This window comes from Chelonia mydas, chromosome 1, assembly GCF_015237465.2.
Source record: "Chelonia mydas isolate rCheMyd1 chromosome 1, rCheMyd1.pri.v2, whole genome shotgun sequence".
In the NCBI taxonomy this organism is placed as follows: Eukaryota; Metazoa; Chordata; order Testudines; family Cheloniidae; genus Chelonia; species Chelonia mydas.
Window position 1 is genome coordinate 115,778,938 of NC_057849.1, and position 12,015 is coordinate 115,790,952.

General features: G+C 44.0%; 1 protein-coding gene across 6 annotated transcripts in view; it reads left to right on the forward strand.

Moving 5' to 3' along the window:
- Positions 1-341: 341 nt before the first annotated feature.
- TBC1D8 (TBC1 domain family member 8) overlaps positions 342-12,015 on the forward strand; it is a 76,654-nt gene continuing 64,980 nt past the window's right edge. For 2 of the 6 annotated variants that reach the window (XM_043536872.1, XM_043536879.1), the window contains exon 1: positions 342-447. In XM_043536872.1, coding sequence (XP_043392807.1) covers positions 357-447 — 91 coding nt within the window. In that variant the 5' untranslated portion in view covers positions 342-356. Of the gene's footprint in view, positions 448-813; positions 1,089-1,258; positions 1,619-6,451; positions 6,572-12,015 lie in introns of those variants that run through there. The other 4 variants (XM_037898171.2, XM_037898179.2, XM_043536883.1 and 1 more) reach the window with 4 other exon arrangements.

The following is a 12,015-nucleotide window of genomic DNA, read 5'->3' on the forward strand; positions in this document are numbered from 1 at the left end:
ATATGGTATGCTAATACTCTGGCACATTGAGGAATGTTGATGCCCAGAGATGGCTGTGTGAGCTTCTGATCATATCTCCCTAGGGAGCAGCAGCACAGTATTTAACATATAATAAGACCTTGCCTTCTTGGAGGGGCAAAAAAGAGAGACCTGTCCTGGAATGTGCAGGCAGGGGTGCTGGAACAATTTGTAGAGGGGGGTTGCTGAGAGCCATTGAACCAAACTGTAAACCCTGTACATGATGGAAACCATTTCAAGCCAGAGGGTGCAGCAGCACCCCCAGTTCCAATACTTAAGTGTGCACACGCCCATCTCTCTGAGGGAGAATAGGAGAACCCTGATTTCTGGGAGTTGGGATGGGTGGAGGAGCAACCAGCAGCCCCTGCCTTCAGCAGGCACAGGGTGGATCCCTGGATGACTGTGGAGGCGATACTGATTTCACTCTCAGTAAGATGCAAGGGAAAGGGAGAATCAGTGCCGGTGCTAGCCCACTGGGGGCCTTAAGCAAGAATATCCCCCCCAATAATTAATAGGGGCGCCCTGAGTTTCTCAGGGCCCGAAACAATTGCTTAGTCTGCTTATGCCTAGTGCGGCTCTGGGGGGGAGTCTGCGGGGAGGAAGGCTGAGGGGAATCAGTGCCTCTCAGGACAGCAGTGGGGAGGCGCTGCCCCTTCCCGGCGGGGTCTTTCTCCTCCTCGCAAGGGGGTGTCCGGGCTTTCCTCTCTCCCCGCCCGGCACGGAGAGCCTGAAATGCGGGGTCCCGGGTGGGGGAGGCGCTGCGGGGCCGGGCTAGGCGGGGAAGCGAGGGGGAGTCTCCTGGCGCCGCAGCGCGAATCCCGGCCGCGGTGTCCCCGGGGAGGGAGCGGCGGCGGCGGCGGCGGCTCCGCGTCCAGGCTCCTCCCCCGCGGCCGGGCCGCTAGGCGGGCAGGCAGGCGGGCCGGAGAGAGGCGGCGGCGGCACGATGTGGCTGCGTCCCGAGGAGGTGCTGCTGAAGAACGCGCTCAAGCTCTGGGTCACCCAGAAGAGTAGCGGCTACTTCGTCCTGCAGCGGCGCCGCGGACACGGGGACGGCGGGGGTCGCTTCACCGGTACTGCCCGGCCGGGGCTGGGGTGGGAGCCGCCCAGGTGGGGCCCGCCGGGCCATTGGCCCCCGGAGCCGCTTGCCCCGCGGGCCCCGCCGGGCTGGGGAGGGGAAGCGAAGCGGGAGCGCCCCCCACCTTCTTCTCCCCGTGCCTGGCACTGCGGCGGGCGGCGGCCCCGGGCTCAGGAATCAGCTGGTTCCGGTCGGGGCCGCAGGGACCTGCCCGGCAGGGGGACAGCGGAGCGGCAGCTGCTGCCCGGGGGAGTCCGGAGCAGGCTCTTTGTTCCGTGCCCCGGCGGGCTCTGAGGGAGGCTGGTGCTGGGTTTAGTGCGGAGACAGGGCCGCCCCCTCCAGCCGGCCGGGGGGTGTCTGTGGCTGCGGAGCGGGTGTTAGTCGCCGGGGGCCCCGGGGCCTGCCTGCAGCCATGGGGGTGGCCCCTCCCAGAGTCACCGGTGCTGGGGTGGTTTGTTCTGACAGCTGGATAAGTTACTTGGCAAGATGCTCCTTCCGGGCTCCTGGAAAATCCTTCCCTTTAAGGTGAGAAAAAGATGTTGAGGATTGTTTTGGGCAAGGCACTGAAAAACCGCGGGCTGTTTGTTCAGCTGCAGTCGGAAGGCAAACAGAATCCTATTGTCCCCCTGCTTCAGTACAAAACAAAAGCGTGTCCCGCTTCATAAAGTACTTGTTAAACTCCCTAAGAAATAATGCGTGCAGTTCTGGGCACCCTGCTGTAAGAATTTGAGTTATTGCCTTGTAGGGAGCGTTGCCTTTGTCTCCCATGAATGTTGGCAGTTTAAATAATCCAGATGACAAGGAGAGGGAAAGGAATTGGTCTTTGATCTTCTGAAAGGTAACCAAAAATACTAAGTTAGTGCATAGACTCCATCCTAATGGACAGTGTAGAAAAACAGAAGTTTTCAGAATAGGTGGATTAACCTGGAATGAAAGGAGAGAGATACTAGTGAGAAGAGTGAGCCAAAAAAAAAAAGTTCCATACCGTTCTTATACAAGTGTTGAGTGAAAAACACACAAAATTATGGTGGTTTAAATTTCCTTTGTGCATGTGTTGCAATATATTAAGTGCCGATTATCCATATTTCCTTTTTTTAAATAAAGGATTGATTCTTCAGAGTTCTTTGACTCTGACCAACTCTCTTGAAACTTGATAAGTTCAACATCAACTGTACTAGTGTAACTACCCAGGCTAGTGATTGAAACAAAAGGGGTATATTAGCATTTGTCTTAAAATTTCACTTCTTTGAGCTAGCACAAATGCAGCTTTAGTACACACTGTCTGCAAGCATTTTAGTGACCATGTTGTCCAATTCTACTTTAAGCAGGTCTAGCCTTTATGGTGGTTAATGTGCTGGTGGCCTATCTGCTGCTTCATATACACACGAAAAGCAGCAGTGATAATACAGATGGCTGCAGAAGAGCAATTGCCCAGAGCTATCCTTTGGGATTTCTAAAAATGAATGGGGCAGAGTCGCTCAGGATTGATTCTAGCTTCTTTGCTGGGAACTGCACAAACAAATCACCAAAAACCTTGCAGTCAGTAATAGCAAAGATAGATCTGAGGAAAATCACCATGAGTGATCTCTTTCTACATCTGTGGCTAGGACATGATTAACTAATGAAACAAGTGGAGCATCACATATTCAGGACTAAAATTGATTGAGTAGGGCCAAGAAAATGATTTGGTGGCAATTATCTGCATGTACTTTCTTAGTGTTCATAGGATTTCTGTCATCTTATCAAATATACATGGTGAAAAATTAGATTTAATAGTGCATTTGCAACTTCATATTTCCATTAAATAGCTTCCAACCTACATTTGCATTTTTACTTCATTTAACTGTACAAAATGTTTATTTTTAGCTCCTTAGTTGTGCATGGTACTTTTAGAAGAAAATATGAAGACAATGGATCATATTCTGCCCTAAGTTACAACTGTGTAAATCTGGAGTAAATTCACTGGGATCAATGAGTTATACCAGGTTGACTCTAGAGTAACTGAACAGAGTTTGGTCCAAAGTCCTTGCTCTGAGACGTTTACAATCCAGATTGGACCAAAACATAAAGAATATGATGATACATCATATCAGGGATGGAGAAAGACAGCAGCAAGCAAAAAGATGAAGGAATGCTCCTCTTCAATGAGTCTGACTTCTGTAGAGAGAAGATTGTATTCTATATCTTAATTTTTTTTAATTCAAATTTCTTATGATGGATTGTAATTTAAAAAAAGTTGAGCTCTTTAAATCTCACAATCTTTTTTTGGTCCATAATAGACACTTTTAAAGGCTACTATGTTTATTTGATATACCAAAGGTAGAATTGTTCTATGATTCTTGTCAGTATGTGGCATTGTCTTCTATCATCTCCATTTTATTTGGAGTCGGTGTCTGTTCTGGCTGTGTAGGCATTCAGTGTTTGTCACCACGAATGCTTAATTCTGATTCAGTAGACCAAGATGTCATGTTACAATTGTGTACCTTTCATGAAACCCTGGCCCAGCTGAAGTCAAGGGGATGGGATCAAGATTTAACCCCTAGGGTTTATATTATTATTTCCCCTTCCTCTTTGTGTGGAACACATAGCCCACTCTTCATTCCTTGATTGCTGGGATGAGAGAGATTAATTTCTAGATCTAAAAATAGCTTCTACAGCTGTTAGTTTTAGGTCCAGGTGGATCATGTGGCTGAAATCACAAATGTGAAGTCTCTACTCCTGAGCTTTCCATGGCAGACATCTGCAAGTTTAAAATAAAAAATTGATGTTTGTTGTCTAGCTAAGTTCCTGGTGCATCCTGTTGACTGAATGCAGAAGCTAAATCTGCAGTGCATACAGTCTTTTTATGTAAGGTTAGCATAAATCTGTTTTGGCTGATTAACTGAAAACACGCTTTCTCTTTCTATCCTCTTAATTTCCCCCATCTTAAGAAAATTAGACACATTTCTTTAATCAGATTCTGTTTGTATTGTAGAAGAGCCTAGAGGAGGGGTGGCCAACCTGTGGCTTCGGAGCCACATGCGGCTCTTCAGAAGTTAATATGCGGCTCCTTGTATAGGCACCGACTCCAGGGCTGGAGCTACAGGCGCCAACTTTCCAATGTGCCTGGGGGTTGCTCACTGCTCAACCCCTGGCTCTGCCACAGGCCCTGCCCCCACCCTACCCCTTCCCCTGAGCCTGCCGTGCCCTCACTCCTCCCTCTCCCCACTGGAGCCTCCTGCATGCCAGGAAACAGCTGATCGGGCGGTGCTGGGAGGGAGCGGGAGGCGCTGATTGGCAGGGCTGCCGGTGGGTGGGAGGTGCTGGGAGCGGGGTGGGGGAGCTGATGGGGAGCGGGGGGGTTGCTGACTTATTACTGTGGCTCTTTGGCAATGTACATTGGTAAATTCTGGCTCCTTCTCAGGCTCAGGTTGGCCACCCCTGGCCTAGAGGTTAGGTGCATCTTACAAATGGAAAACAATTAATAGAAAAAAATTAAGTGCACTTTATGATGAACATAAGTGAAATGTTACAATTCTCTTTTACTTGGAACAGTCAAAAATGAGAACGATGGTGGGAAACAAAGTGAAACAAAATAGTTAAAACCAGTGTGAAACTTTCAGTGTAAATATTTAAAACTAGTTAGTTCAGCGATGGGAGAAATGGCTTGAAATTTCTAGGACTTTTAAATAGACTCTAAAAATAGATTAAAGAAATGTCACCCACATGGGACAAGATTATACTACTTATTTTTTAGAGCAGATGTCTATGAGTCAGGAGTTCTGGGTTTTGTTTCTGGCTCCATCAATAACTTAGTGAAAAATGAGTGCTTACCTTGCAAGGCTCGATAGGCAGTATGCTTCCAGATGAAAGATTGAATAAAAATGCAAAGTACTATTATAAGCAGAGTCATCTTTGACTTTAAAATTATACAGCAGTTCACAGCCCTAACTTTGATAAATCATAGAGGTTGTTTTTCTTTTTCTTTTGGTTTGTTTTTTAAAGGCGGCATCAGATGTCGCTTAATACATTTTAGTTTGCACAAAGGCATGTAAGCCACCATGATAGTATATGGTGTTTTCACTGCGCCTGTGCGTGAACAACTGTTTTGGGGTCCATTCTTTATTTACTCACTCTTCTTTCCAAACCATTTCTCCCTTCTTTCCAGGTTAATCTATCCAGAAAGTACAAATAAACCTAACACAGACAGCACAGCAGAAGAAAATATTTTGTTTAGATATATTCTTATTTCATTCCCAAAGAATTGAACTATAGGGTAGTCATATGAAAGTACTAGTCTTTTATGTCTGTTTCTGTCATCAGTGTATTTGTATTGAACTTTGAACAGGTGTGTACATATGACCTGTACAGTCACTTAATCTGCATACTAGCAAAGTTCACTGATACAAGTTGGGTTTGCAGGTGATGTGGAAAACTGGCCCACTTTCATACAAGAGAAGGTGAGGGGAGATCTCTTAATCTGTTGATCACCCACTTTGTGTAGACTCGTAAGGGACCTGACACAGCAAAGTGCTTAACCAAATGCTTAACCCTGAACATGTGAGTAGTTCCCTTGACTTCAGTAGGACTACTCACATGCTTAAGTGCTTTGCTGGATCAGGGACATAGGCAGGAAATCTGAAATGCGTTTTAGAAAGCATGTGTTTCAGGATGAAATTATCCACAAATTAACTTTTATCAAGATGTAATTCAGTAGCACTGGCTGATTCTGGGGTTCTATATACATATAACTGAAGAAATCCTTTTGTAGTAGATCACTTACATTGTTGCTCTGGAAAAGGTGGGAGCTGGTTGAACTTGAACTTAATAACTAAGATATGTGCTGGTATATTTCTGTAGTCTCTGTAAAGAATCTGTGGTCTCCTTAGGTCAGGGGTAGGCAAACTATGGGTCGCATTTGGCCCGTGAGACCTTTTACTCCGGCCCTGGAGCTGCTGCCGGAGAGTGGGACTGGGGGCTTGCCCCGCACCGCACATGCCGTGGCTCCCGGAAGCAGCAGCGTGTCCCCACTCTGGCTCCTATGCATAGGGGCAGCCAGGGGTCTCCACACGCTGCCCCCGCCCCAAGTGCCACTCTCTTACCACTTCAAAAGTTATTTCTCCTCACTTGGTATCCTGCTGTTAATTGATTTATCTCATTAGACTGACATAACACTTGGTAAAGCAACCCACATCCTTTCATGTTTTATACCTGTTCCTGTATCTTTTACTTCAGGCATCCGATGAAGTGGGTTCTAGCCCATGAAATCTTATGCCCAGATAAATTTGTTAGTCTCTAAGGTGTCACAAGGACTTCTCATTTTTTTTCAGCTAGGAGAGAAGCTCATAGAGAGTTGCATCCCAGTGTAGGAGAAAGCAGACTATACACTGATGAAATTTTTCAGTTATAAATGGTTTTACTGGGTAAAAAATCATGGAGGATTGTGAGAAGCTGCAAAAGAGTGGAAATGCATTAGGGAATTTGGCAGTATCATTGAAGGTGACATTTAATTCTAAGTGTAAAGCAACACTGGTAAAAATAATCAGTATTTCTTATATACTGATAGTCTCTGAATCTGTATGTTCCTTTAGGAAAGTAAACTTAGGGCAGGTCTACACTTAGAACCCTGCATCAGCGCGGCACAGCTGCACTGCTGTAGCACTTAAGTGAGGATGCTCCTATGCTGATGGGGAAGTTTCTCCTGTCAGTGTAGTTAATTCACCTTCCTGAGAGGCAGTAGCTATGTCAACGGGAAAAGCTCTCCTGTTGATGAAGTGCTGTCTACAACAGGGGTCTCAAACTCAATTTACCGTAGGGCCAGTGCCAGTCCTCAAATTCTCCCAGCGGGCCAATAATGTCACTGAAGAGGGTGTCCAGAAAAGAAAATGTTTATATTTTTTTATTTCGAATTTCTTAGAAATAATCAAACTGTCATACAACTTTATACAATTCTTCGCCTGCCAGAGAGTTTTTGTGTTTGCCAGACACCTGGCAACGCTTCAGTTCTGTCAGTTTGTTGATATTTGGCTCAAGTGACTGAGCAGTTGAAAACTTCAGGATTGCAGCAAGGTGTGCATCAGATAGTTGTGTTCAGTATTTTGATTTATTTATATGCATTGTGGGGAAAAAGTGACGCTGCCTCCATGGCTGACTCGCCGGGTATCTCTATCTCTCTCCCTCAGCCAGTGGGAGCTGCAGGGGGCGGTGCCTGCCACAGACATTGCCGGCAGCGTGGTTGTATGCGCCTCTCCTCTGCGGGCAGCAGTGGGGAGGTTCTTGGGCCGCATATGGCCTGCGGGCCGGGACTTTGAGACCTCTGGTCTACAAGGTGGGCTAGGTAAGTATAACTATGTCGCTTAGGGTTGTGGATTTTTCGCACCCTTGAGCAATGTAGTTACACCGATATAGGCCTGTAGTGTAGACCTGGCCTCAGAAGCTGTAGAAAATAGGTTTTGATCAATTCATATCATTTGTTAAAGTGAATAAGATATTAGGGTGCATTTAAAAAAAAAATGCCATCCTGCAAAGCAGCTGTTCTCAAATTGTGACCCACAGAGCACCTGCTGGTATTGCAGAGAGAGCTGGCTGGTCACAGGGTGCTGGCTCCCTTCTTTATTTCCAGTTGCCAAATTATTTACTGCATTTTGATTTAAAATAAAAAAGTGTCCATGCTAGAGTCTAGATTCCTTTTCGAGAAACAAAAAATATAATATAAGCAAAACTAAAGCCAGCAGCTGCTGTGCATCTTCAAGCCAAAAATAATCAACTGTGATAAAGTCCAGTCCAAACAATATCCCCATCCCTCGCAAACATTGGCTCTTACCATGCCTGTTTCTCCCCCTGGGCAAATAATGAGGCGTTTAGCATACTCCAGGATTCAAGCTATTTCAGACCAAGGGAGTGAGTAGGCCGCAAAGTTGAGGTCCCGTCCTGGAAAACATCATTCTGTTAACAGCTTCTTATGCTGAGGGACTCCACATTAAATGTCCCCATTGATAGCAGCTGTTGCAGTATGGCTCAGGGAGAGGTCTCAAGAAGGGAAGTTCTAAGTCAGTTAGGGCTTCACAGGTCACAACCAAAGTCCTGGACTCAAATTGGGAATCGATATGTGGATGAGACTATAGTGTTAATAGGAGGGATTTAAGTTTATTAGGAACTGGGGAACCTACTGGGAAAGGAGAAGCTTCTACAGGAAGGATGGGCTCCACTTATACCAAAATAGAACGAGATTGCTGATGTATTTAATTAAAAAAGTCATGGGGGAGTTTTTAAACTAAGGGCTGGGGGAAAGCTGACAGGTGCGGAAGAGCATGTGGTTCAGACGGACACATGCCTAATGGGAGGATCTATTAACAGGGATTCTGTATATCCTAGTAAAGAGGATAGAAGTTGATAAAGTACAGGTAGGAGCCGAAGAGAAACAGTCAAATGAAAGAGTCCCATTCAGTTACATCACATGAAGGCAGACAACTAAATAAAATTGACAGATTTTATAAGTGCTTGTACACAAATGCAAGATATCTAAATATAAGAAGAGTGAAATTTCGTGCCTGGTATTAGATGAAGATGATATTGATATAATAGGTATCACAGAAACTTGGGACGATTGTTGTTCAACATAGTCAATATGATCTGGAAAAAAGGGATAAACCGTGAGGTTGCAAAGTTTGCTGATGATACACAATTATTCAAAATAGTTAAAACCAAAATTTACTGCAAAAAGTTACAGAGGGATCTCTCAAAACTGGATGACTGGTCAAGAAAAAGACAGATGAAATTCAGTGTTGATAAATACAAGATAATGCACATTGGAAAACATAATCCCAACTATACAGGCAAAATGTTTAAATTAGCTGTTACCACTCAAGAAAGTGATCTTGGAGTCATGCAAATTTATCTGAAAACATCTGCTCGATATGCAGCAGCAGTCAAAAAGGCTACCAGAATGTTAGCAACCATTAGTAAAGGGATAGATAATAAAGACAGAAAATATAATGCTACTATAGAAATCCATGGTACGGCCACATCTTGAATGCTGTGTGTAGTTCTGGTCTCCCCATCTCAAACAAAATATGTTAGAAGTGGAAAAAGTACAAAGAAGGACCACAAAAGTTATTAGGGGTATGGAATAGCTTCCATAGAACAGGTGTTACAGTTATCATCACTACTCCCCCTCATAGGAGAAAACGATTCTTTCTAACCAATAGGCTATTCAATAACTCAGGTCAGGTTTACCCTACAAACTTACATCAGTATAACTACGTCGCTCAAGGGTATGGATTTTTCCAGAGCGATGCAGTTACATCGACCTAACCCCCGATGTAGACTGAGCTGTGTCAATGGGAGGGCTTCTCCCATCGCCATAGCTACTGCCTCTCATGGAGGTGGATTAACTCTGCCGCTGGGAGAAGCTCTCCTGTTGGCGTAGTAGCATCTTAACTGAAGTGCTACAGCAGCGCAGCTACAGCTCTTTAAGTGGAGACCTGCCTTTAGGCTTTAATCAAAATGTTTTTGTAGCCTTGTCCACAACTGGAAATCAGATATCCTATTTCTCTCCCTCCCTCTTATATTGTTCTTTAACTGTAACATCTTAAAAGGTCTCTCTTAAAAACATGTTTTTCTTAATTTTTCCCCGAAGAAGGTGACGTCTCCACAAGTGAATTTGGGCTGCAAATAACTTAAAGCATGGAATCACATGCATAAATAACTCTCAGTCCTCAACAAAGGCTGTAATATGAAGGCCCAGTTTCTCAGCTGGGCCAAACCAACAAACATTTTATATTTTTGATGTGTGCATGTGGCATTATCTATTTGCTTTGCCGCTCTAATCTTATGAGCTCGCAGGTTACAAAGCAAAATGGAACTAGCAAACAGAGTGGAGGAGCAGCGCATTATGCATACACACACATACTACAGTGATGTGTGTTTTTAAATGCCTTGAAAGCCATGAATGCACCTGCAAATCAAAACAGAAGTTTCAGGTCTAATATTTAGCCTACCAGCATGGATTGTATCTGTTTAAAGTGTGAACATCAGCTCCTTTAACACTGAAAATCACTAACTAGCTAAAATGAGATTGGAATAAATATAGAGGGAATGTGTTTTTGTTTCTGTTGTGTCGTAGTGGACACACTCTGCAGAACAACAAGATGGGTAATTTCTAAAGGATTTTTTGTGGTTACTAGAATTATGTAATACTAGAGTGCTCCTAATAACTTTGTGGGGGCATTATATGGCACCAACAAAATGTGTGAGAGATTCTTTTTTGACAGTATTCAACAGAATTTATATTGTGGTGATTTAGGGGACTATCAAAAGGCAGCGTATATGTCCCACATATTTATTAGGTACATTAATTTTAGGCTGGAAACAGTTTTTCTAGACTTGTAGTGTGACAGAGCCTTTAGCTCTGTGGACTTTAGAACCAACGTGGATAGCAACCTTATCTTAGTATATCTTAGGCTGCAGTCATGTTGACTCCTGTTAAATAAATGTGACAACCCTCTGCAAGAAATATGTGGATAAAAGCATACTTGGAAAAATGGCCTGAGGAGAAGAGGGGGTCATGATAAATATTTGTTCTTTCATAACACATTAGGAGAAGTACACTGTGGGTTTTTAGGAAGTGGGGAAGCATGTGCATACTTCTGCTCCTTCCTCCTCCCCCTTCCTATATCACGTCTCTTTCACTCTCCTACAGCACTCCTATGACAGCAGACCCCATGATCGTATCTTGAATTTCCAAGGATATTAGCATATGAAACAAATGGGTAGCTAAACCTCAGAGTAATATCAACCCACAGAAAACATTGAAGAAAACTTGTGAAATAATACCATTAAAAGTAAAAACTTAGCTGGCTGGGATATGATAACTTCCAACTTCACAAAGAACATGATGCTGGACACTCAGTTTAAGAAGTAACACAAACAATTGTAATTTCAGTTCACTTTTACATGGTCAAAAAGTAATTTAAGGCACTGACTTGTTGCCTAGGCGTTGAAGGGCCTGATCTTGCAAATACACATGAAAGTAATCCCACTGACTTCAGTGGGATTACTCTTGTGTAATGTATTACACAGGCATAAACGTTTGCCACATCAGGCCCTTAGTACTGAAATCTAGCTGCGTGAGATTTTTTCAAATGTGGTAAAACCAGCATCATCACCAAGGAATTTTTTGTTTTGTTTTTTGTTACAGCAGGGTTAGTGTACTATTAATTTATCTCCCCCCACCCCCCTTTAAATACCTTTCCTTGCTATCGGTATAAACTCTGTTGAGTTGAATTGAGAAAGCTAGTAAGAAATACGCCACTGTGTGTGTGTCCTGTTGGCTTGAAACCTGCCCTATCTGTACCCTGTGCAATCTCGGTGAAATCAACATATGTTTGTATGAGATGTAAACTAGGATAGAATTTATCTGCTAGTCTTTAGCTGTCTGTGTAACCAAAAATTTTCCTGATATTACAGAGCTATAAAGCAGAAGTTCCTCAGTGAAATGTGAGTGAAAGCAGGAATCTGTTAAACATCACTGCTGCATGACTAAAACATTTAGAACTGCTGCAAGCAAAATCAGAGTGTCATGTTGTACTGGTTCTAGGAAGAACTTGATGCCAATTTTGGTGCTAAGTTTTCCTTGTTTTGATGTTCCCTAGCCTGCTATACCAAACACCTGTTCACCAGAACAGAGATCTTTGCCTATATTTAACCCACAAGGATGAGGGCCAGATACTGAGCTACATCAGAAATTAGCTCAGTGCAGATCAGCAGTAGGGGGATGCAAAGGTGCTTTAAGTTGCCTTTATGCTGCTACCTGTCCTGGAGTTGGACCAGCCTTAGACAGCTCCAGTTAGTTATGTCTAACTGTCTGTGAGCCCAATGGAATGTTCTGATAGCTGGAACACAGCAGTTGAACTCGGCAGTTTCCATCCATGTGCCTCACTTGT